General features: G+C 51.5%; 1 protein-coding gene across 1 annotated transcript in view; it reads left to right on the top strand.

Moving 5' to 3' along the window:
- The first annotated feature begins 4,753 nt into the window (after positions 1-4,753).
- Positions 4,754-20,339, top strand: part of TNFRSF8 (TNF receptor superfamily member 8) — a 76,192-nt gene continuing 60,606 nt past the window's right edge. Inside the window, exon 1 of the mRNA XM_061382679.1 lies at positions 4,754-6,480. Coding sequence (XP_061238663.1) covers positions 6,418-6,480 — 63 coding nt within the window. The 5' untranslated portion in view covers positions 4,754-6,417. The remainder of the gene's footprint in view (positions 6,481-20,339) is intronic.

The raw sequence follows: 20,339 nt of genomic DNA, 5'->3' as shown, positions 1-20,339 counted from the left end.
CAGAGACCTGGCCCCTGTGGGGAAGGAGACGGGTGACAGGAAACCGAAGGCCAATTCCTGTGGAGCAAATTCCTTTACAATATACATCCCTGGAAGCCAAGAGCAGATCCAGGGTGATGAAGGGGAGCAAGCTGACCATTGGCCTCCAGGACAACAAGATGTAGAAGTACAAGTTACAGCAAGGAAAACCACCACCCTAGAGAGGGGACTCACGGACTGGGGTTTGAATCATGGCTCTAGAACTTACTAACTGACTGACTTGAGTAAACAACTTCTCTGAGCATCTTTTTTCCCATGGAATTTTTTTTTTAATTGTCATTTTGCAGGGCTGCCGTGCTGAGTATCTGGTAATCACCTTTGATTCATTCAGTCTGCCTTGTGTGCTGATGACAGGCACTGAATTTTATGACAAAAATCCCTGCCCCAGGAGATTCTTTTCCTCCCAAGAAGCCAACAGACCCTGGCCTCAATGTTTCCTCCTGTACGGTGGGGATGGTGCTTCTGAAGGGAGTATGGCTTATTGGGATAAGAATGGCCCTGTGAGGTGTGGTCCTCTCCTCCTTGGGCCTTCTGGTCGGGGCACACGGGTCTGGGGACCTCCATGTGGGTATGCGCTCATGAGTACACACTCTTCACCTGCACCTTCCCCTGAGTCGCCACTACCATCCGTTGCTTCTGTTTCCTTCTTGTACCCGATGTCTCTGATTCCGTGATTAATATTGGACTGGGTTTGGTTTCCTGAGTCTAAATGACTCACCCCCATTCACAACGGCCTCCCTGAGCAGGAAGGTCTGGGGAAGACGGGGACTCTGTGATGGACAGTCTCCGCCCAGGTCATCCCCGACATGCTGTGGCTCTTGGCCAAATCTCTTTCCCTCTCTGGTCTTAGCTTCCTTCTCCATCTCTTTGGAAGTTAGAAGGAAATGATGGTACAAAACAGGAAGTCCTCCCCATCTACCAGTCCCAGGAGTTCCTGAGAAGTAATGGCCACGAGGCTGCGGATGAATGAGAGGTGCCTGAGCCTACAGGCTAGACTGTCACTGAGGACAGATGCCCCTCCTGGGCTGGGAGAGCAGAGATTCCTCTTGGTGCCATTCGCCTTAACCTGTTTAATCCTCACTTCAGCACTTCTGGGCTTCCCTGGTGGCTCAGTGGTAGAGAATCCAGCTACCAATGCAGGAGATATGGGTTCAATCCCTACATCACAAAGATCCCCTGGAGGAGGAAATGGCAACCCACTCCAGTATTCTTGCCTGGAAAATTCCATGGACAGAGGAGACTGGTGGGCTACAATGCATGGGGTCACAGAAGAGTCAGACACAACTTAGTGACTAAACAGCTGAAACAGCACTTTACAGTAGACATTGTCATTCTCATATTACTGATGAAGAATCTGAGGTTCAGAGAGGATGAAAACCTTGGCCAAATATACACAGTTAGTAAGTGGCAGAGGTGGAATTTGGCCGGGCTGTCTGGTTCCAAGGCTTGAGGCCAGCCTAGAAGAACAGAGCTGGAAACATCCTCCAGGAGCCCTCAGGCCCAGAGGGGGATCCAGACCTCCTATTTCTCTCACTCTCCCTGAAGCCTTAGAACAAGGGGCCTTTAAAACCGGTCATCATATCCCAGCCCCTCACTTCACAGATCACAGTGCAGAAGCCCAGTGAGGAGAAGTCTTGAGGCTGGAGTCAGGCCTGGGCTCTTGACTCTCCATGTAGTCTTCTCACAGCAGAGCTGATACCTATCAAACTGGAGCCATAACTGAGGCCATCCCTGGGTCCCAGGGGCCTAGGGAAGTATCCCCACAGTGCCTGTGTGACTAGCTGGCTGGCCTGTTCTGAGGCAGCCACTTGGCATCACCTGAGAGGTGGGAAAGACCTCTGACCCCTAAGGTCCTTGCTGTGGGCCTCTGCCTGAGTCACCTCTTGGCTGGAATGGTGAATGCCACAATTAACTCACCCCTAGGGAAGGGGAACCCCAGGCCATGGGCCTTTCAGCTGTGATCCAGAATGGAGAGGTCTGGGGCCTCAGCAGGGCCCTAGGTACCTGGTGGGTGTAGTGAAAGGACAGTGAAACCTTACATTTCTCCCCTCTAATTCAAAGCGCTTTCAATGTCCTTTTTTTTTTTTTCAGGGCTCCTTGCAACCCTTAGAAGGTTGCCTGGTAGCACTCAAATCCACATCTGGCAGAGAAGGAAACTTGCCCAGATGATCCCCGCCTGCCTACAGGTCCTCCCGCCCCTGTGCAGACCCTGCACACCTTGAGGAGAGCCAGGCTTGCAGTCAGCAAAACGCCATGGGGATGGTGAAGTGTGATTTCTGAGGCTCCATCATAAAAGACAATGTGGCTTCCATCTTGCTCCCTTGGAACCACTTGCTCTGGAGGAGGCTGGCCGCCATGTTGGGAAGACACCCAAGCAGCCCTGTGCGGCTGAGGCTCCTGCCCACAGCCATGTGAGTGGCTCATCTTGGAAGCCTCAGTCAAGCTTTTCAGATGACTACAGTCCCAGCTGACATTTGATGTTAGAAAGTCACCCTGTCCGGTCTTTCCCAAATTGCTGCCCCCCAGAAATAGTGGGATGCAACGTTTGTTATTTTCAGCTCCTAAGGTCTGTGGTACACTGAGATAGATAACTATAGAGAAAAGAACAGCATGCCCACAGTCACATGGGCAGGTTAGGACTCCCGTTACCAGTGCTCTTTCTGCTGGAGAAACAGGGGCCTAGAGAGAGAACAGAGGGCAGCGGAGCCTTGAAAGTTAGAGGACTGGAGCCAACTTTCAGCCCTGCCAATCTCAAGCTGTGTGATCTCAGGCAAGTTACTGAACGACTCTGTGTTTGTTCATCTGTGAAGTGGAGATAGCAATATTGACTTGAATAAAACCTTGCTGCCAGGCTTAAATGTCTGGCCAAGGGCCTGGGTATCCTGCCTGTGGTATGGGTTGCTGGGGTTCCCCTAGCCAGCTGGGAGCCCCTACTATTTTCTCCCAACACTGAGGCCTGAACTCCACCACTTCTTACCACCCTCTAAGGGGCTGGAGCTGAGCCCCCAGGGTCTAGCTAGTTCTGAGCCTTTAGGAGGACAGAGCTCTGGGGGCTTGAGTTCAAGCAAGGCAGCTTGACATGAAGGTCCCGCCAGAGAAGCCCCCAAGTGAAGCCCCACCTTCACCACTGCTCTCAAGAAAGGGACTCAGAGAAGTACCTGTGCCAGTCAAAGAAAGGCCCAGACTTTCTACCCCTCCCTTGGCCCCAGCTTTCAGCCTTCTACCTGCCTGCTGCTGCCTGCGACAGAAAGAATCCCTTCATCTGCTGAGGGTATTTTGGGGCCATTTGGGGCTGGGGTTCCCAGCTGTTGGGGAAGTCCCTGACTTTCCTGAACCGAGTCGGAACCTTGTGTCTTGCTCAGCATCCCTTTGGTGACACAGGTTCCCGGTCCCTTGCAGAGAGCTTCCTGCTGCACCTGCCTCCCGCCCCCTTCCTCTGAGATGAGATGGTCCTGGCAGCGCTGTGCACCTTCCTGCCTCCTGCAGGCCTAGGGGCCTGGCTTCCACAGCTCAATCTGGTGGGGCCGCCCCCCAGCCCTCCCCGAGATCCCACAACAGGACCCGCTGTTATGCCTCGCCTGGGCCCTCGGGACTTCCCCTCCTGCTCTTCAAAGCACTTTCACACGCGTTCATGGGTTCGCGAACCGTCTAAAACCTACAGAGGACAGGGACTCAGGTCTGGCCAATGCCTGCTCACCAGAGTCCCCCAAGTTGCCATTTTCCTAGGGGGCTGCAATTTCTCCCCTGACTCCCCACTCCACCCCCTCCTGGGACCCAGCCTATTACCTGGCCACAGATTGTGCTGTTCCCTGGGCTGGCTGGTCATTGGCTGGCAGCCCTGGGCTTGGCTCTGTATTAGGTTTCCCAGGACATCCTGGTGCTCTGGGAGCCCCCAGTGTCCTGGGTCAGATGGATACTCGAATCAGTCATTACAGTCATGACACAGTGAGATCAGTTCTAGAATTGAGATACCAAAAAAACGACAGAAACCGCCTTTGTGACTGGGAAGATGGCTGGGGGAGGGGAGGGATCAGTGCCAGGAAAGCTACAAAGAAAGGGTGGTGGCACTGGAGCAGGTTCTGAAGACAGACATGAGTTGCACGGAGGTGTGTTCCAAACCTTAGGACCAAGTCAGTTGGGGCAGGGCCGTGAGCACTGTTGGCTCCAGGGAGCCCTGGCTTCATGGATTCACTGCTCTTGTCTCAGTTTCTCACCCGCAGAATGGGCACAAACACTGAATCTTCATGAAGTTTCCCTGAGGATTCAAGGAACAGTCTGAAAACTCTTAGCAAAAAGTAGTGCTCAAAGACAGCTATTATTATTACAATAAGTAAATGACGCAATTTGAGAAGCACCCCTTCCACTCTGAGGAGGAGACTTGATTAAGGGTCCCTTTCTCTCCAAGGAGGGGAAGGACAGGAGGGAAAGACATGCTTCCACAGCGTCACTATAATTATCATTTTTGATGGACTTGTCTTTTTGCTCAGGCTTACAGTTTTTTTGATGGGTGTGTAGTATTCCATTAAATGTGTAGACCACAGTTTCCTTAACCATTCCCTGTTGTGATTACTAGGGTATTTCCAAGATTTACAAATAATGGTTTAAGAAAAGTGACCGTCTTTATAGTTTTTTTATTTTTATAGTTCAACTATTTTCTTAGTCTTTCTTTACTAGAATTAAATTACTGAGCCAGAAGTTGTAAACTTTTTGGGGGGAGGGTGGCTTTTGTTAAAGCATTGTCATATTGCTTTCTGAAAGAGGTTGTAGCATGTACTAGCAGAATATGAATGTGTATTCTGGTTTCACCACAACTTTGGGGTTGGACTTTACCAAAGTTGTTTTTATAAAGGAGAAAAGAAAACCTGGATGACTTAATAAGTCTAAAAAAGTATCCAAATTTGCTTTGATTTGCATCTCTGCAATTGCTAGAAAGGTGGAATTTTCAAGCTTGTAATTAACGTTCATTTGTGTTTCCCTGAATGTCAGCTGTTCTGATGTTATTATTTGTGCATGTGTGTTTAACAAGTATTTATTTATTCGGAGCACCAGCTCTTCTACATAGTGAGTTCTGGACTGGGGAGTAGGCGTCCTGGGTTGCTCCTGCACTTGCCTGGTTCTGTGAATGTCATGGGGTCACTTTCATAATTTTTTACTTAATCGTTTAACACAATCCCAACTCAAACATCCCAGGACACTGGGCCCAGTGTATCTGGGGAGAGCCCAGAAGTGGGTCTCCAGGGAGGGGCACAGTATAGGCATTCCTATCCCCTTTTTGAAGGGGAATCCAGGAGTTCAGGGAGGGTTGTGGGGACTTTGTTGGGAGAGTCCTGATGGGACATGACTGTTGGTGGGCCAAGGAGATGGAGGTATTTCTGGAAGACAGGGCCTTGTGCCTTGCAACACAGAAGCCCTGGAAGGGAAAATCAACTGCTGCAAATGAGAACTTATTGGAATGAGGTTTGCACATTGTCTTTCTTTTAGGGAAGAGTGCTAGGGTCCTCCTCTAGGCAGAAAACTCTCAGGGGGCAGGGAAACACCTGCGGTTTGATAACTGAATGTCTATTCTTTTCTCCATCAGCCCCTCCAACCATCAGTCCGTCTAAATAGCCATCTATACACCCACAACCCACCCTCCCACTCAGCCACGCATCCACCCATCCTCCCACCCACGCATCCGCCCATCCATCCTTTTACTGATTCATTTCCCAGCGAACATTTATGAATGGTGGTGAACGGTTAACGGTGGCTTTCTGTGCAGCTTCCAGGGCTCCTTTCCAAAGAATTCCCAGGTCAGGAGAGAAGGTCTGGGTTGATTAGAGTGTCCAGAGCAGGAGCCTACTCGGTTTCGCCCTTCTCTGGGACGCTTGAGACCCACTGGAGCCTCCCAATCTCCTGAGTCCCTACCCCCACCCCCCAGCCAGGGGCGGGAGCCGCTCTCCCCGCCCCTCAGCCCAGCTGGGCTGGGCAACACCCCCTACCCCGAAGCAGCAGGATGCCCAGGGTCTGTCAAATCCGGGGCGGGCCATTCAAACAGCAAAAGGCGAGTGTGGCTTTCTTGAGTCATCTCTGCACGTGTGTTCTCCCATTTGTCTTGACCGCTAAGTAGCTGCGTTCCTGGAAACAGGAACTGGGTACCTAGTGCGCCTCGGGTGGTGGTGGAAGGGAAAGGTTAAGGCTGAAACTTCGGAGAAGGAGCGTCCTCTTTTGAAGTGACTTCGCAGCGTGCGGTTGGGGCCTGCGAGGTGCGCCGAGGGTCTGCGAGGTCCGCCCGCGCTTGCGCGGCTCCTGGTCTCTGGCACCACACGTGGGCGCAGCGCGCCACCCAGGCTGAGCTGGTGGGCGCAGGCTGCGAGCCCAGTCCTCCGCCCCGGCCCCGGGATGCGCGCCCTCCGCGCTGTGCTTGGTCTGTTGCTCCTGGGGGCGCTCCGAGCCTTCCCGCAGGTAAGAGGGTGACAGGATCCTGGAGAGGCGCCAATGAGCGACCCGGAGCCCCTTTCTTGCCATCGCTGCCCTGAGTCCGGACAGTGTAGGGCTGGTGGGACGAAGGGGGAGAACAGGGGCGCGCCACACCTCATTCCCTGACCAGGCGGGGTGAGGGGCCACAGGTGATAATGGGGGGGCGGCGGGGGGTCCGGAATCTGCAAGTATTCATAGGTGAGTGGTTGGCTGACAGGCTAGTGGGGGCGTTTTCTCCTACCCTTCCAGGGTGCTAGGATGGTTCATTCATTCATTCATTTAATATAAATGAGCAGAGGAGACTGCCTGCAGGAGATGGGTTGTTTGTGAGTGGGGGTCCTGGGTAGATCAAGTGAGGCCTGTGCGGGTCTGGGCAGGACAGGTAGGGGTCTCCTTTGACCAGAAGAGGTTGGTATTCAGTCTCTTTATGGGTCTAGAAAGGGAGGGAGAGTTGGGTGTGAGTGAGAAGCAGGCGGAGGGGGTCAGACCAGCCAGATCAGCTTTTCCTGCACTTGTCCAGCCAACCAACTCCCGTGGATTTCTCACTCTGGAGCATGTGGTGGGTGTCCATCCCTGGAAAAGGGTCAGAAGTGGAGCAACCGTCTGTTGTGGGAAGCCCCAGTACTGAATTTGGGGGCTGCTTTAGGAAAATTGAGCACTTACCAGTGGCCAGCACCCAGAGAGGCACGAGGTGGGGGAGAATTCAGATTAATCAGACGTGGTCTGCCACCTAAGCACTGAGTGCAGGGTTTGAAGATGAGACAGAGGTCCTAGTGGACTTCTGCATAGAACACAGTAGGTGTTGGTGAGTGCATGCTGTATATTGGTACAGAGGGCAGAGGCAGAAGCACCAACAGTGTGTTGAGGGAGGGGCGAGCCCCCACGTTAATCCTACAGGAGGAGGGATGTGGAGTGGGCATCAGGCTGAAGGAGCAAACGTGTAGGTGGGAAAGTGCACAAGCAGCTGCCCCCTTAGATCTTCAGTAGGGCAATGTGAAACATTTCCCCTCCGCCACACACACACACACACATCAGAGGGCAGAAGCATGCAGCTGACAGCATTATACGTTATGCTAGCCAGAGGCCCTGGCTAGAGAACCCCGTCCCAGCCCTCCAAGTCCTCTGCTGATAACCTGGGGGAGGGTGAAAGTCTGGGGCGTTAAGGTCTTGGCGAGGTTAAAAGGAAGGAAGGACTGTGAGAAGGGCTGGGGGAAGTTGCTAGCCATTTGTGGCTGGCACTCATGTCTTCCCTTTCTATAAAGTGAAATCACCCTTTAAATTAAAAAATAATAGGTATTTAATTACACAAGGGATAAATGAATATATCCTCAACGCAAAAAAAAAAAAAAAGCATACTGTTCATGGGGTACCCTTGGCAAGAATACTGGAGTGGTTTGCCATTTTCTCCTGCAGCGGACTGTGTTTTGTCAAAACTCTTCACTGTGACCCGTCCATCTTGGGTAGCCCTGCAAGGCATGGCTCATAGTTTCATTGAGTTGCACAAGCCCCTTTGCCATGACAAGGCTGTGATCCATGAAGGGAAAATCTTACAGATAAAGCTAAATTACTGGGCATCTCTTTATCCTGATTCCTTTGAAGATGTAGCCACCATTATGGCTTTGGTGTTTCCTCTGCGAGCTGTGTATGCATGCTAAGTCACTTCGGTCATGTCCAACTCTTTGTGACTCCATGGACTGTAGCTGGCCAGGCTCCTCTGTCGATGGGATTCTCTAGGCAAGAGAATCTACTCAATGCTGGAATGGGTTGCCATGTCCTCCTCCAGGGGGTCTTCCCGACCCAGGGATTAAACTCAAGTCTCTTAGGTCTCCTGCATTGCCAGGTGGGTTCTTTACCACTAGTGCCACCAGAGCTTTATAAATGCATGTCCCCATTATATCTATTTTATAAAAAATATCAGGTTTCCCATATATATTATACCATATGGAACATTTAGCTCTTTCTTCATTTGGCTTTTACCATGTCTGCAGTATATGTCTTGGAGAGCTTTCCACGTGAATACTTACAGATCCTCCACTTATCTTTCAAAATGCCATCTAGTATTCTACCAAAAGGGTAGGGGGCTCCATAGTTTATTAACGTCTGTCCCTGATGGATGGATAGTAGGGTTTCCATCATTGTTTTTTTTTGTTTGCTTGCTGTTGCAACATACAGCCCCATGTGGATGCTTTGGGGAACGTGCGTGCTTCTTACTCAGAGAAGAAGCTGAGAAGAGTGTATTGAGGCGCAGGGTGAAAATGCATTCAAATGAAAAGATGCCACAGAATTGCCTCCCAGGGTGACTAGACACTTTGGTCTCCCACCAGCAGGGTTTGAGAGTAGATTAGTGACTTCCCCACATCCCAACCGACTTTTGATCTTATCAGAGTTTTTATTTCTGTCACTGTGACCGGTGGAGAGGGCCATATCCTTGCTGTGTTTATTTGCATTTCCCGCCGACCCAGGAGGCTGAGTGTCCCTGGTCTGTCGGGCACTCAGACATGGGTCATTTCTGGGCAGGATTTGGGGTGCCAGTGGGGGCAGGGCTGCCTGCCCATCTCAGTACTCCCCCCACCTTCTAGCCTTCTTCCACCTCTGTTGCCCCAATAAAAACTTGGAAAGTTCATTATTTAAAAGGGCTTGAATCAGGGCTCAAACATTAAAGTCCTTTTTTTCTTTGCCCTCTGGTTTTATGAGACCCCATCATTTTGTGGTTGGATCTCTGAGGCAAGAAGGCTTTCTTGCTGTGTGTTACCTTCTGAGAAAAAGATTTAGCCTCTGATGCTTCACCCTAAGGCCTCCCCACATGCGATTTTGTAATGTGATCCAGGATTATTCTGGTGAGAGTACAATTCATTACCCGGAAAGCCTCCCCAACTTCTCTATCCTTTCATCGAGGTGTCAGGGGAGGGGGGCCAGGGGCAGGGAGGTCCAAGGCCTTTTCAGGAGCTTTGCCTCCCCCATCCTCCTCCAGGCCAGCGCTGAGGCTACAGCCAGCCTCCCTCCCAGACCTGTACTTCACCATTCCAGCTCCTTCGGACCTCTGCGCTGACTTAGCCATCCTGCTGAGGCAGGTTCTCACGCCTCCCATTGGGGTTTCCAGAGTTCAGTTCGGACCCCATAGAGGGGGTGCTGACCCAGGTGTACCAGCAGGAGGTGGGTGCAGGACAGACTTTCTGGTTTTGTCTTGGCAAGGGCTGTACCAGTTCTGCCTGGGGGGCAGAAATCCACTCTCTACCAGGAGGAGGGGAGCCGGAGAGGGGGCCCCTGATGTGAAAAAGTGGAAGGAGATGCCAGCTGGTCTTCCTCAGAAGGAGGCCTGGGCTGACAGGAGATGGTGGGGGAGCTTTACTCAGCTCGAGAGCCGTCAGTGCTGGGAGAAAGAGAGCGTTTACTGTAAGTTTCTGCTTCTGCTCCCACTCATATCTGACCTCGTCTCGTTTCTTGAGTTGTGATTCATGCTTAGACTTATACACATCTTCCTCAACCCTCCCTTCACCTCCAGGAACATTATTAGAAGGAAAATGAAGCCAAGGGATGTCTTAGGGGGGCCCCGGGAGGCTTGAGGGTCCTTGGCACGGTTGGTTAGTTAAGTCCAGCTTGGACCACATGTGGTCTTCTTTGGTCCTGGGTGCCCTGACCCTGCTGGTGGCTTGTCTGGGACCACGGTCCCCATTTTCCAAACAAGGATGTGGAGGCTCAGAGGCAGGGGAGGGTCTTGCCCACAGTTTCAGGACTGGTCAAGTCAAAGTAGGACCAGAGCCCCAGACGCTATGGACAGACGATCCAAAAAGGCAGCTCCAGGCAAAGCTGGTCCTCCAACTTCGCTCTCTCTTCCCCTTCCTGCCAGGGGCTGTTGGGATGAGGGGAGGAGCTTCGTTCTAGAGTCTTCGCTGCCTAGGGTCGAGAACCTAGGCATTCTCAGTGGCCTTGCTGGTGGAGAGGGTCTTTAATATGCCAATCAGTCCAACTACCCAATAAGTGCCTAACTCTTCAGGCCCATCCAAGTATTCACTCATTCAGAAAAATCTTAAAGGAGCAGCTGCTTGGTGCCAGGCCTGGCTCCAGGGCTTTTGTCCCAGGCTGTTCCCAGTAATCACTCAGCTTCTCATAGGCCTCTGGGGACAGGGTGCTCCCTTCCTTCCTCCCCAGGCACCTTATGCCACCCCGGGTCACTCTGGCATTGAGAAGTTCTCTAGGATAAGCTGAAGTCTATCTCTTCAAAGTGTTTGCCCATCGATCCTGGTTCTGGAAGCTGGGGCTATGTAACCAAGATGTGTCCACTTTTCTCAGAAATTTCTTCCAGTGAGATGAAGACTGCGACCCTGGCCTCTGAGGTCTCCTGGTCAGTCACTCCACCCAGGGCCTCCAACGTGTATTTCTCACATGGTATGGGCCCCAAGCCCGCTTTTAGCAATTCATCCATCCCACTAATATTTATAGTCAATCCTAAAAGAAATCGACCCTGAATATTCATTGAAAGGACTGATGCTGAAGCTCCAATAATTTGGTCACCTGATGCGAAGAGCCGATTCACTGGAAGAGACCCTGATGCTGGGAAAGACTGAAGGCAAAAGGAGAAGGGGGCAGCAGAGGGTAGAATGGTTAGATAGCATCACCAACTCAACGGACATGAATCTGAGCAAACTCCGGGAGACAGTGAAGGACAGGGAAGCACAGTGTGCTGCAGCCCGTGGGGTCACAAAGAGTCGGACACGGCTTAGCGACTGAACAACTGTATGCCAGCGAGTGTTCTGGATGCTGCAGGCGCCTCCGGGTCAGCTCCGCAGGTCTCTGCCTCCTGAAACTAACATTCCACCAGACTGACAGACAGTGACCAGACGGTGCCCCTTGCAGTGGAGAGAATTCTAACCTTAGAGTGAGAAGGGCAGCTACCCCAGTGGGGAAAGCAGGACGGTCTCTCCCTAGGAGGTGGGGTCACATAGAGGAGGGAAAGTTGGAGGAACAGGAAGGAGGCCACGTGTGTGGCAGGGGATGGCATGGGAGGGTGGTGGGGAAGTAGAGGATAACACACACCTCTGTGGCTGGAGGGTTTTGCGGGGTGGAGGAATGACATTGCGTACATTTTAAAGTTCCTTCTGGCTGCTGGGGGTGGAACAGAAGCCAGGCTGTTGCTGTGGTCCAGGGGAGATGTGCAAACAAAAATGTACTTTGGAGCTAGAATCCATAGGAACCACAGATGGACTGGGTGTGAGTGCAGAGGGCAAGATGGGAATGGGGAGTTCTGTCCAGATTTGCAGGCTCCATCCCTGGTTGAGTGGTGGTATCGTTTATGGAGTTGGGAAAACTGGACATGGATAGGGAAGAGTGTTTTGGAGAGAAGCAGGAGTTCTGTTTTGCCCACATCCGAGCGTCAAATGGGAGTTGAGGGTTGGAATCAGGAGCTCTGCAGAGCTCAGGCCCCTGATCTGGGGCTCTGGCACCAGAGATGACTTCACAGTTCCCGCTGTTGCCTGGGCTCAGGGGGACCTGGGAGCATCAACCCTCCTTCTGTGGAGCTGCCCTGCTTCTCTACTGATGTGGGCTAAGACCCCACATCTTTTGGGGGCCGCTATGTTACCCTGTTGATTCATCCCAACCCAAAGGTAGGGTCTTCCATTTGTCTTGTTAGCTGCTCAGTCAGTCTCTTTTGTGACCCCTGTGGACTGTAGCCTGCCAGGCTACTCTGTCCATGGGATTCTCCAGGCAAGAATACTGGAGTGGATTGCCATTTCCTCCTCCAGGGGATCTTTCCCACCCAGGGATTCAACCCCGGTCTCTTGTAGGGCGGGCAGATTCTTTACTTTCTGAGCTACCAGGGAAGCCCATTCATCTTGGTTACACTTTATTTTTTTGACTGCTCTGTGTGGCATCTGGAATCTTAGTTCCCCTACCACGGATCAAACTTGGCACCTCCTGCAGTGGAAGCGATGGACATTTAAGTTGTTTGTGCAGGACATGGACATTTTTGAAGATCATTATTTCACCTACCGCATCCTTCATGTCGTCTTTTTAAAAATTGAAGTATAGTTGGCATACTATATTTTATTAGTTCCAGGTATACAACATAGTGAGGGCTTCCCTGATAACTCAGTTGGTAAAGAGTCCACCTGCAATGCAGGAGAGACCCTGGTTCGATTCCTGGCTCAGGAAGATCCATTGGAGAAGGGATAGGCTACCCATTCCAGTATTCTTGGGCTTCGCTTGTGGCTCAGCTGGTAAACAATCCGTCTGCAATGCGGGAGACCTTGGTTCAATCTCTGGGTTGGAAAGATCTTCTGGAGAAGGGAAAGCTACCCACTCCAGTATTCAGGCCTGGAGAATTCCATGGACTACATAGTCCATGGGGTCACAAAGAGTCGGACATGACTGAGTGACTTTCACTTTACTTCATACAACATAGTGATTTGACATTTATATACTTAATGAATCAAGAATCACAATATCTAGTAACCATCTGTTACCAATATTACAATATTATTGACGAATATTGACAATATAGTCCCTATGCTGTACATTACATCCACATGGCTTATTAATTTTATAACTGGAAGTTTGTACTTTTTAATCCCCTTCACCTATTTTACTCAAACTCCTAATCTGTCAAGTCTTTTTTGGGAGGCAATAGAGCATCATGTTTGAGCTTCCCTGATGGCTCAGTGGGTAGAGAATCCACCTGCAATGCAGGAGACCGAGGAGACGCAGGTTCGATCCCTGGGTCAGGAAGATTCCCTGGAAAAGGAAATGGCAACCCACTCCAGTGTTCTTGCCTGGAAAATCCCATGGACAGAAGAACCTGGCGGGCTACAGTCCATGGGGTCACAAAGAGTCAGACATGACTGAGTGACTACACACACACACACACAGAGCATCATGGCTAAGGGTCAGCCTGCCAAGTTTATATTCTGCTTCTGACACTTACCACATGATGCTCTTGGGCAGGGTAAGTCACTCATCTGGGCCTCAACTTCCCTATCCGTAGAACTGGGATATTCTATCTAGCTATCTTGTAAGACTGTTGGAAGATTATACGGGATGGTAGAGGAGAGGTGCTGAGAGCAACTCCTGGAATGTGGTGAGGCCTTGTGAGAGGTAAGCCGTTATTAAGTGCCTGTTGTATGCTAGGCATCATGGGTGCAGGATGAAGGTGAACCAGTTCCAGTCCCTGCCCTCCAGGGCGGCAGCGTGAGAAGTGGGACATGGGGCGGGGGAATGCCATCAGTACTGTGTGAAGAACTGTCCAGGTCTGCGAGAGCCCACAGGGGCCCGTCCTCACCTCCACCTGGATTGATGGGGAAAAGCTTTTGGAGGGAGGGAGGAGGTGGCCAGGCCGCAGAGCCTGGGACAACAGGTTCTGCCCCATGGATGATGTCAATGTCCTCACAAACATCTGGGTCAGATGGCATGGCCGCATGGGTGTTCAGGGTGGACTTGCTCTTAAAGCTCCATCAGCAGGTTTCATGTGGGGGCCTTTGAACCCCTGGGGGCTGAGGACTCCCAAAGGCATCATCCACGGCCTCATTTCACTACCTGCTGCAAACCCCATGTGGTTCAGGGGAGGGCATGGTCCCCTGAGATGGTTCCAATCCTGCAGCTCCATGAAACCCATAAACCAAACCTTCACTTCCCACCCAGGACATGTGCTCTCTCTACTGCTGAGTCAGGTCAGGGGCACCAAGGGTTCTCTCTATCCCAACAGTCAGTGGGGGCTGGCACTGGCCTCCCCCACATGTAAGCTGGTAGGAAGCAGAAGGGCAAGGAAACCTGCTGGCCTCTTCTAGGCAGGTAGGCTGATGCCAGGGTAGGGCACCTCCAAGAAGGGGAAGAAAGCCAAAGTACCCCATCTTTGACCCTCACCACCATCACATCCTTCCTCATTAACACCATTGAAGTTTCCTTGGCACTGCCGGTGTCACTTGGTGGCTGGTGCTTCTGAGGACTGTTATTCCAGGGCTGAGGTGGATCTTATCATGTCTTAGGTACAGCCGAGTGTGCATCTCAGACACTTGCTGCAGCCCCAGAACTTTCAGGAAGGCTCTCATCTGAGCAACAGGCTCACCTGGCTGGCCTGGGGCTTCACTTGGGCAGGAGGAGCATCAATAGGAAGTGAAGAGTAAGACGTTGCAGAATTGGGACTCCAGGCCAGATCTTGGTTATGTTACTCACCTCTGCCTTGTCCATCACCTTGCACATTAGCTGCTCTGCAACCTTCAGTGGCTCCCTATTGCCCCAAGGCCACATTTCCCTAAGTCACTTCCAGAGAATAGTCGTCCCATGAGGCCAGGGTTCTATAGCCAACTGAGTTTGGGAAACAGTTTGTCTCTCTGCACCCATCTCTCCCCACTCCTGTTCCCAACCTTTCCTTGGAGAATCCGAGAGCAAGTCAGGAGATAAAAGGCTTGGAGAGACATCTCAAATGGAGTGCAGTGATTCTCTGCATTTTGGTTTTGATTTTTCTTGTACCCTGCTGACATCCCGTGGAAACAGTGTTTGCTGGAACGCAATGTGGAAAAGGAAGAGTTCAGTGCAGATATCTGGTCCTGAGTTCCGGGCCTCCCGTCCTTCTGCTCCCACTGTCCAGCCCATCGAATCACTGAGTGCCCCACAGCTCTGCTCCTTCCAGCCTTGGTACTTTTGCTTCTGTGAAGCCTTTTACTTAGGATGGCCGCCTGTCAAGAATCCTTAAAAAAAAAGTAAAACCCAAAACTAAAAATGGAAGTTCTCCTCTTCCAAAAAGTCATCATGGGGACTTCCTTGATTGTCCAGTGACCACAACACCACACTCCCAGTGCAGCTATGGGGCCAGGATGCATGGAGCCATACACACTCCCCCTCAGCTCCCTGGAGACCAGAGGTAGGAACCAGATCTTGTTCTTAGATGTGACAGCTGTGAGGAATAGTGCCAGGGCCAGGGCAGGGCCAGACTGTGGGTGTGTTTGAGGTCCGGGAGGAGGATGACTGCAGTTTCACGTGGTCTCTTGGTCTGGACCTCACATGAACCTTCAGGGTCGAGGGAAGGGTTTAGGGCACCCAGGATTGTTGTTTTTCAGTCACTAAGTTGTGTCCGACTCTTTGCGACCCTATGGACTGCAGCACGCCAGGCTCCCCTGTCCTTCATGATCCCCTGGAGTTTGCTCAAACTCATGTCCATTGAGTCGGTGATGCTATCTAACCATCTCATCCTCGGTCGTCCCCTTCTCCTTTTGCCTTCAATATTTCCTATTATCAGAGTCTTTCTCAATGAGGAGTCGGCTCTTCGCCCCCAGGACTAGCAGACTTACAAAGCTCAACCTGTTGGCAGAATAGCATAGTGGTTACTTAGGAGCAGGGCTGTGGTCAGAACACCTGTAGCCTAATCCCTGGAACCTTATATAGCAAAAGATACCTGTGTTCAACCCCTGGGTCAGGAAGATCCCCTAAAGGAGGGCATGGCAACCCACTCCAGTATTTTTGCCTGGAGAATTCCATGGACAGAGGAGCCTGGCAGGCTACAGTCCGTGGGGTCGCAAAGAGTCAGACACGACTGAGAGACTAACAGATGGCAAAGAGAACTTTGGAGATGTGATTAAGGGGACAGACCTTGAGATGGGGATTTTCCAGGTGGGCCCAGTGTCCTCACATGCGTCCTTAAACGCAGAGGAACTTTCCTGGCTGCATTAGAGGTAGATGACACAGAAGGAGAGGCGTATGTTACAGGAGAAGGACTTGACCTAGCATTGTGCACTTTGCAGATGTAGGAAGGGGGCCATGAACCAAGGAATCCAGCAGCCTTTAGAGGCTGGGAACGACCTTAGTTGAAAGTGTGCAAAGAGACAAGTCCTCGGTCTTTAAACAAATTTTTTTAATTTTGGCTGAGTCAGGTCTTAGTTTTAGCATTCTGGATCTTTGTTGCATCATGCAGGACCTTTAGCTGTGGTGCACGGACTCTCTAGTTGTGGCACATGCGCTCAATAGCTCAATGGCGTATGGGATCTTAGTTTCCCAACCAGGGATCAAACCCACTTCCCCTGCATTGCAAGGCAGATTCTCAACCACTGAACCACCAGAGAAATCTTGGGCCCTCAGTCTTAACTATTAACACAGGGAAATGGATTCTCCCCTAAAGCCTCCAGCAAGGACACAGACTTGCCCACATCTTGTTCTAGCCTGCAGAGACCTGGCCTGGATGGGGGTGATCAGGGAGGGGGTCCTCTGGGAAGAGGCATGCATGCGTGAAATCTGAAGGAAGAGTCGAGGTGTGCTGGACCCAGGGGAACAGCATGTACAAGGCTGCTGGAAAGACGGAGGGAGTAGGCGTGCACACAGGCCAGATGGCCAGGGCTGGTCCAGCAGTGTCTCTTGGGCCCCTGTCAGGACTCTGGGCTTTATCCATAGTTCAGTTGGAAGCTTTCTACTCATCTTCAACAGGGTGTAAGGGAGAAGACCAGATCTGTGTTTGGAAAACATCGCTCTGGCTTCTGAACTATGAGTGGGGGATGAGGGATGGGGGGGATGTAAGGAGACCCTGGCCTGCCATTCGCAAGTCCAGATGGGGAAGAGGTGAGGAAGAGCTGGGGTACTGAGGGTAGAGCTGGAGGTTAAACAAACAGGACTCGGGATGCAGAGCCTGGTGGATAAGAGCCTGTGCCAGATAGCCAAATTCTGGCTCTAATACTGCCTAGCTGTGTGACTTGAGGCAAGGTTCTTAACCACTCTGTGCCTCAGTTTCCCCATCTGTAAAATGGGATAGATGGTAGGTCTAGGTGAGGCCTGGGATTCTGCATTTCAAGCAAATTCCCAAGTGGTGCCCATGCTGCTGGGGTCAGGCACCTCACTTTGAGTAACAGAGGTGGAGAGCTCCGGGGTGGGGGTGGGGCACATCTCCCAGCTCTGCCCTGCTCCGGCCCTGTGGGTATTTTGCATCTTATCTGACTCCTCCACCTCCCATCCCTCCCGCCTGCCACCCAGCTGTGGACTCTCGGCTCCTACAGGTGTGGCCTGCCTCTTGTTTCTGCAGCTGTGACCAGGTGGGGCTTTCTGAAAGTGAAATTTACCAGGTTTTGTAGGGAAAACCAAACCAACCTGAAAATAGATCTAGAAATGGGAAGGTTTCATGCCACTCTTTATCTTGATGCCACTAAGCCTGAGCCACACGACTCTGGTTACACAGCTCATCACTCTGTGGACATCTTGCCCTGCCTCAAACCTGCCGGGGAACCCCACCCAAAAGCCCCCCTCCCAGGCCTTGGGCTTCCCCCTCCCACTCTCCCCTTTCTGACAACCCCTTCCCTCCCAGAGCACGGCCTGGCTGTCGCTCCCCCCTTCCCCGGGGGGCAGCAGGAGCCGATGGGCCATCCAGGGTCTGGGCCTGTGGCCAGCCGAAACTGGCAGCCTCTCAGAATTCAGAGACTGACATAGATGACAAGGCTGCTGTGTTCTGTGTTCTACGCCAGGAGCTGGTATGGGTGGAGGGCCCAAGTGAGCGGGTGGTGGGAAATGACTGGGGTGGGGGGCAGTGTGGCAATGAGGAGATGGCAGAGGGGGCAATGAATGGGGCCAGAGGGTGAGGACTGAGACTAGGGTGTGAGACAGGGCCAACTTTGGCGGGGCGGGGGTGGGGGGGGCTCAAGGACAGCTCTGCAAAGGCAAAGCTCAGGGCTTTGATTCCACCCCTTTCTAGTTTCTGGGCTGGGAACACCCTGGGAAGATGGGGTTGCCTCTTGCACAGAAGCGCCAGCCCTGGAGGGCGTCCTGGCGCCCGTCAGCCCTCCAGCACAAGGTGGGTTTCTGGGGTAGCCCTGGAGTTGCCAAATCAGCTGACTAGACTCAGAGCCTGGGCAGGCTCTTCACTTCTCACAGATGGATTTCTGTGGTAATAGGGTTTCACAGGGCCTTTGGGTTGCCAGTGCTGTTGTTTGTTCTGCAACAGCATGTGTACCTTGCACTGACCCATTTTCTCGGTGCTTGTAAAACCATTACATCATAGGCACAAAAAGTCCCCAGTATCTTTTCCAGAGAAGGCCAGCCACAGGGGCCTGGGGACGTTTAGGGTGAAGGCTAGGGGACAGGGTTGAGCTATGCCGCAGCCTGGACTCCACCTGTCTCTGGCAAGGGGTGAGGGGAGTGGGGATCACCCCTCCATGGGGTTAAGGGGATCAGCGCCTTCCCGCATAAGCCCCACATGGCGAACAGAGGCCCCCAAGTCCTCTGCTGTCTTGAAGGGACTCTGATCGCTCCAGCTGGAAATCCTGGCTGAAATCCCACCACCCCTGGGGATGGCGAGAAGATAGCACCCCCTGGTGGCAAGCTGTGTATTTACACAGATTTCCTTGAAAAGAAGGCCCTCCTAGATGGCTCAGTGGTAACGAATCTGCCTGCTGATGCAGAAGACCTGGGTTTGATCCCTGGGTTGGGAAGATCCCCTGTGGCAACCCACTTCAGTATTCTTGCCTGAAAAATCCTGTGGACAGAGAAGCCTGGAGGGCTACAGCCCATGGGGTCATGAAGAGCCAGACTCAACTGAGTAACTGAGCACCCATGCACGCACGTTCCTTCCTGAGCACTTAGAACCCTGGAGGCGCTATTATTTACACATGCTGTTTTGTACAATTGCTTTAGTTTTGTCTCTCTTTATGTATATATGTATTATGATGACGATGATGGTCATCATTTTTTACTGTTTGCTAGTTAATTGCAGACATGTTGATCCTTCACTCCTAAATATTTCAGCATGTTTCTTCTATAACAAGGACACTGTTACAGAAACAAGCTTTTGGGAATTCAACATCGATAGAACATAATCAGATAAAAAGCCTGTATTCAAATTTCACCAGCTATCTCAATCTTCTTTACAGCAATGTCCCCCTTCCCAGCCTGATTCAGGATCCAATTCAGACATTGCATTCAGTTCTCTTATCTCTTTAATGTTCTTCTTTTTTTTTCTGAAACATTCCACAGTTCTTCCTCATCTTTCATACACTGGCATTTTAAAGAGTTAAGGCCAGCAGGTTTGTAGAATGTCCCTCAGTTTGGGTTTGTCTAATGGATATCTGGGTTTGTCTCATGATATGATTCAGACTATGGACTTTTGGTAGAAAGACCACAGATGTGATGTGATGTCCTTCTCAGCACATTGGACCTTTTTTTTCATTTTTAAGATTTACTGCTCTTAAAAAATTAATTAATTTTTGGCTATGTTGTGTCTTAGTTCAGCCCATAGGCTTCTCTTTAGTTGTGGCCTGGCCATAGCTATCCCAAGGCATGTGGGATCTTAGTTCCCTGACCAGGGATCAAACCTGAGTCCCCTGCATCACAAGGCAGATTCTTAAGCACTGGACCACCAGGGAAGTTCCTGGACCTTTTTTGTTTTCAAAATGGGCAGCCTGAGGACCAGATACTGGGAGAGAAGTGGGGACACAGTGAAGCTCAAAATCTTCTGTGATTAGTTGCTGTGTGACTTTGGGCAAGTAACTGCACTTCTCTGAGCTGAAGTTTCCTCATCTGTAATGTGGGGTAGTGATATGGCCCCAAAGGGCTGTGTGTGCTTAGTCCCTCAGTCATGTCTGACTCTTAGTGACCCCACGGACCGTAACCCACCAGGCTCCTCTGTCTGTGGGATTTCCCAGGCAAGAATAACTGGAGTGGGTTGCCATGCCCTCCTCTAGGGGATCTTCCCAACCCAGGGACCGACTCATGTCTCTTACATTTCCTACACTGGCAGACGGGTTCTTTACTACTAGGGCCAACATTCACATGTGTGTGCTAATGCTCAGTCGCTCCAGTTGTGTTCAACTCTTTGTGACCCCATGGACTGTAGCCTGCCAGGCTCCTCTGTCCATGGGATTCTCCAGGCAAGAATACTGGAGTGG

The sequence above is a fragment of the Bos javanicus genome, chromosome 16 (genome assembly GCF_032452875.1).
Source record: "Bos javanicus breed banteng chromosome 16, ARS-OSU_banteng_1.0, whole genome shotgun sequence".
Classification (NCBI taxonomy): Eukaryota; Metazoa; Chordata; class Mammalia; order Artiodactyla; family Bovidae; genus Bos; species Bos javanicus.
This window is presented reverse-complemented; position numbering and strand designations above follow the sequence as displayed.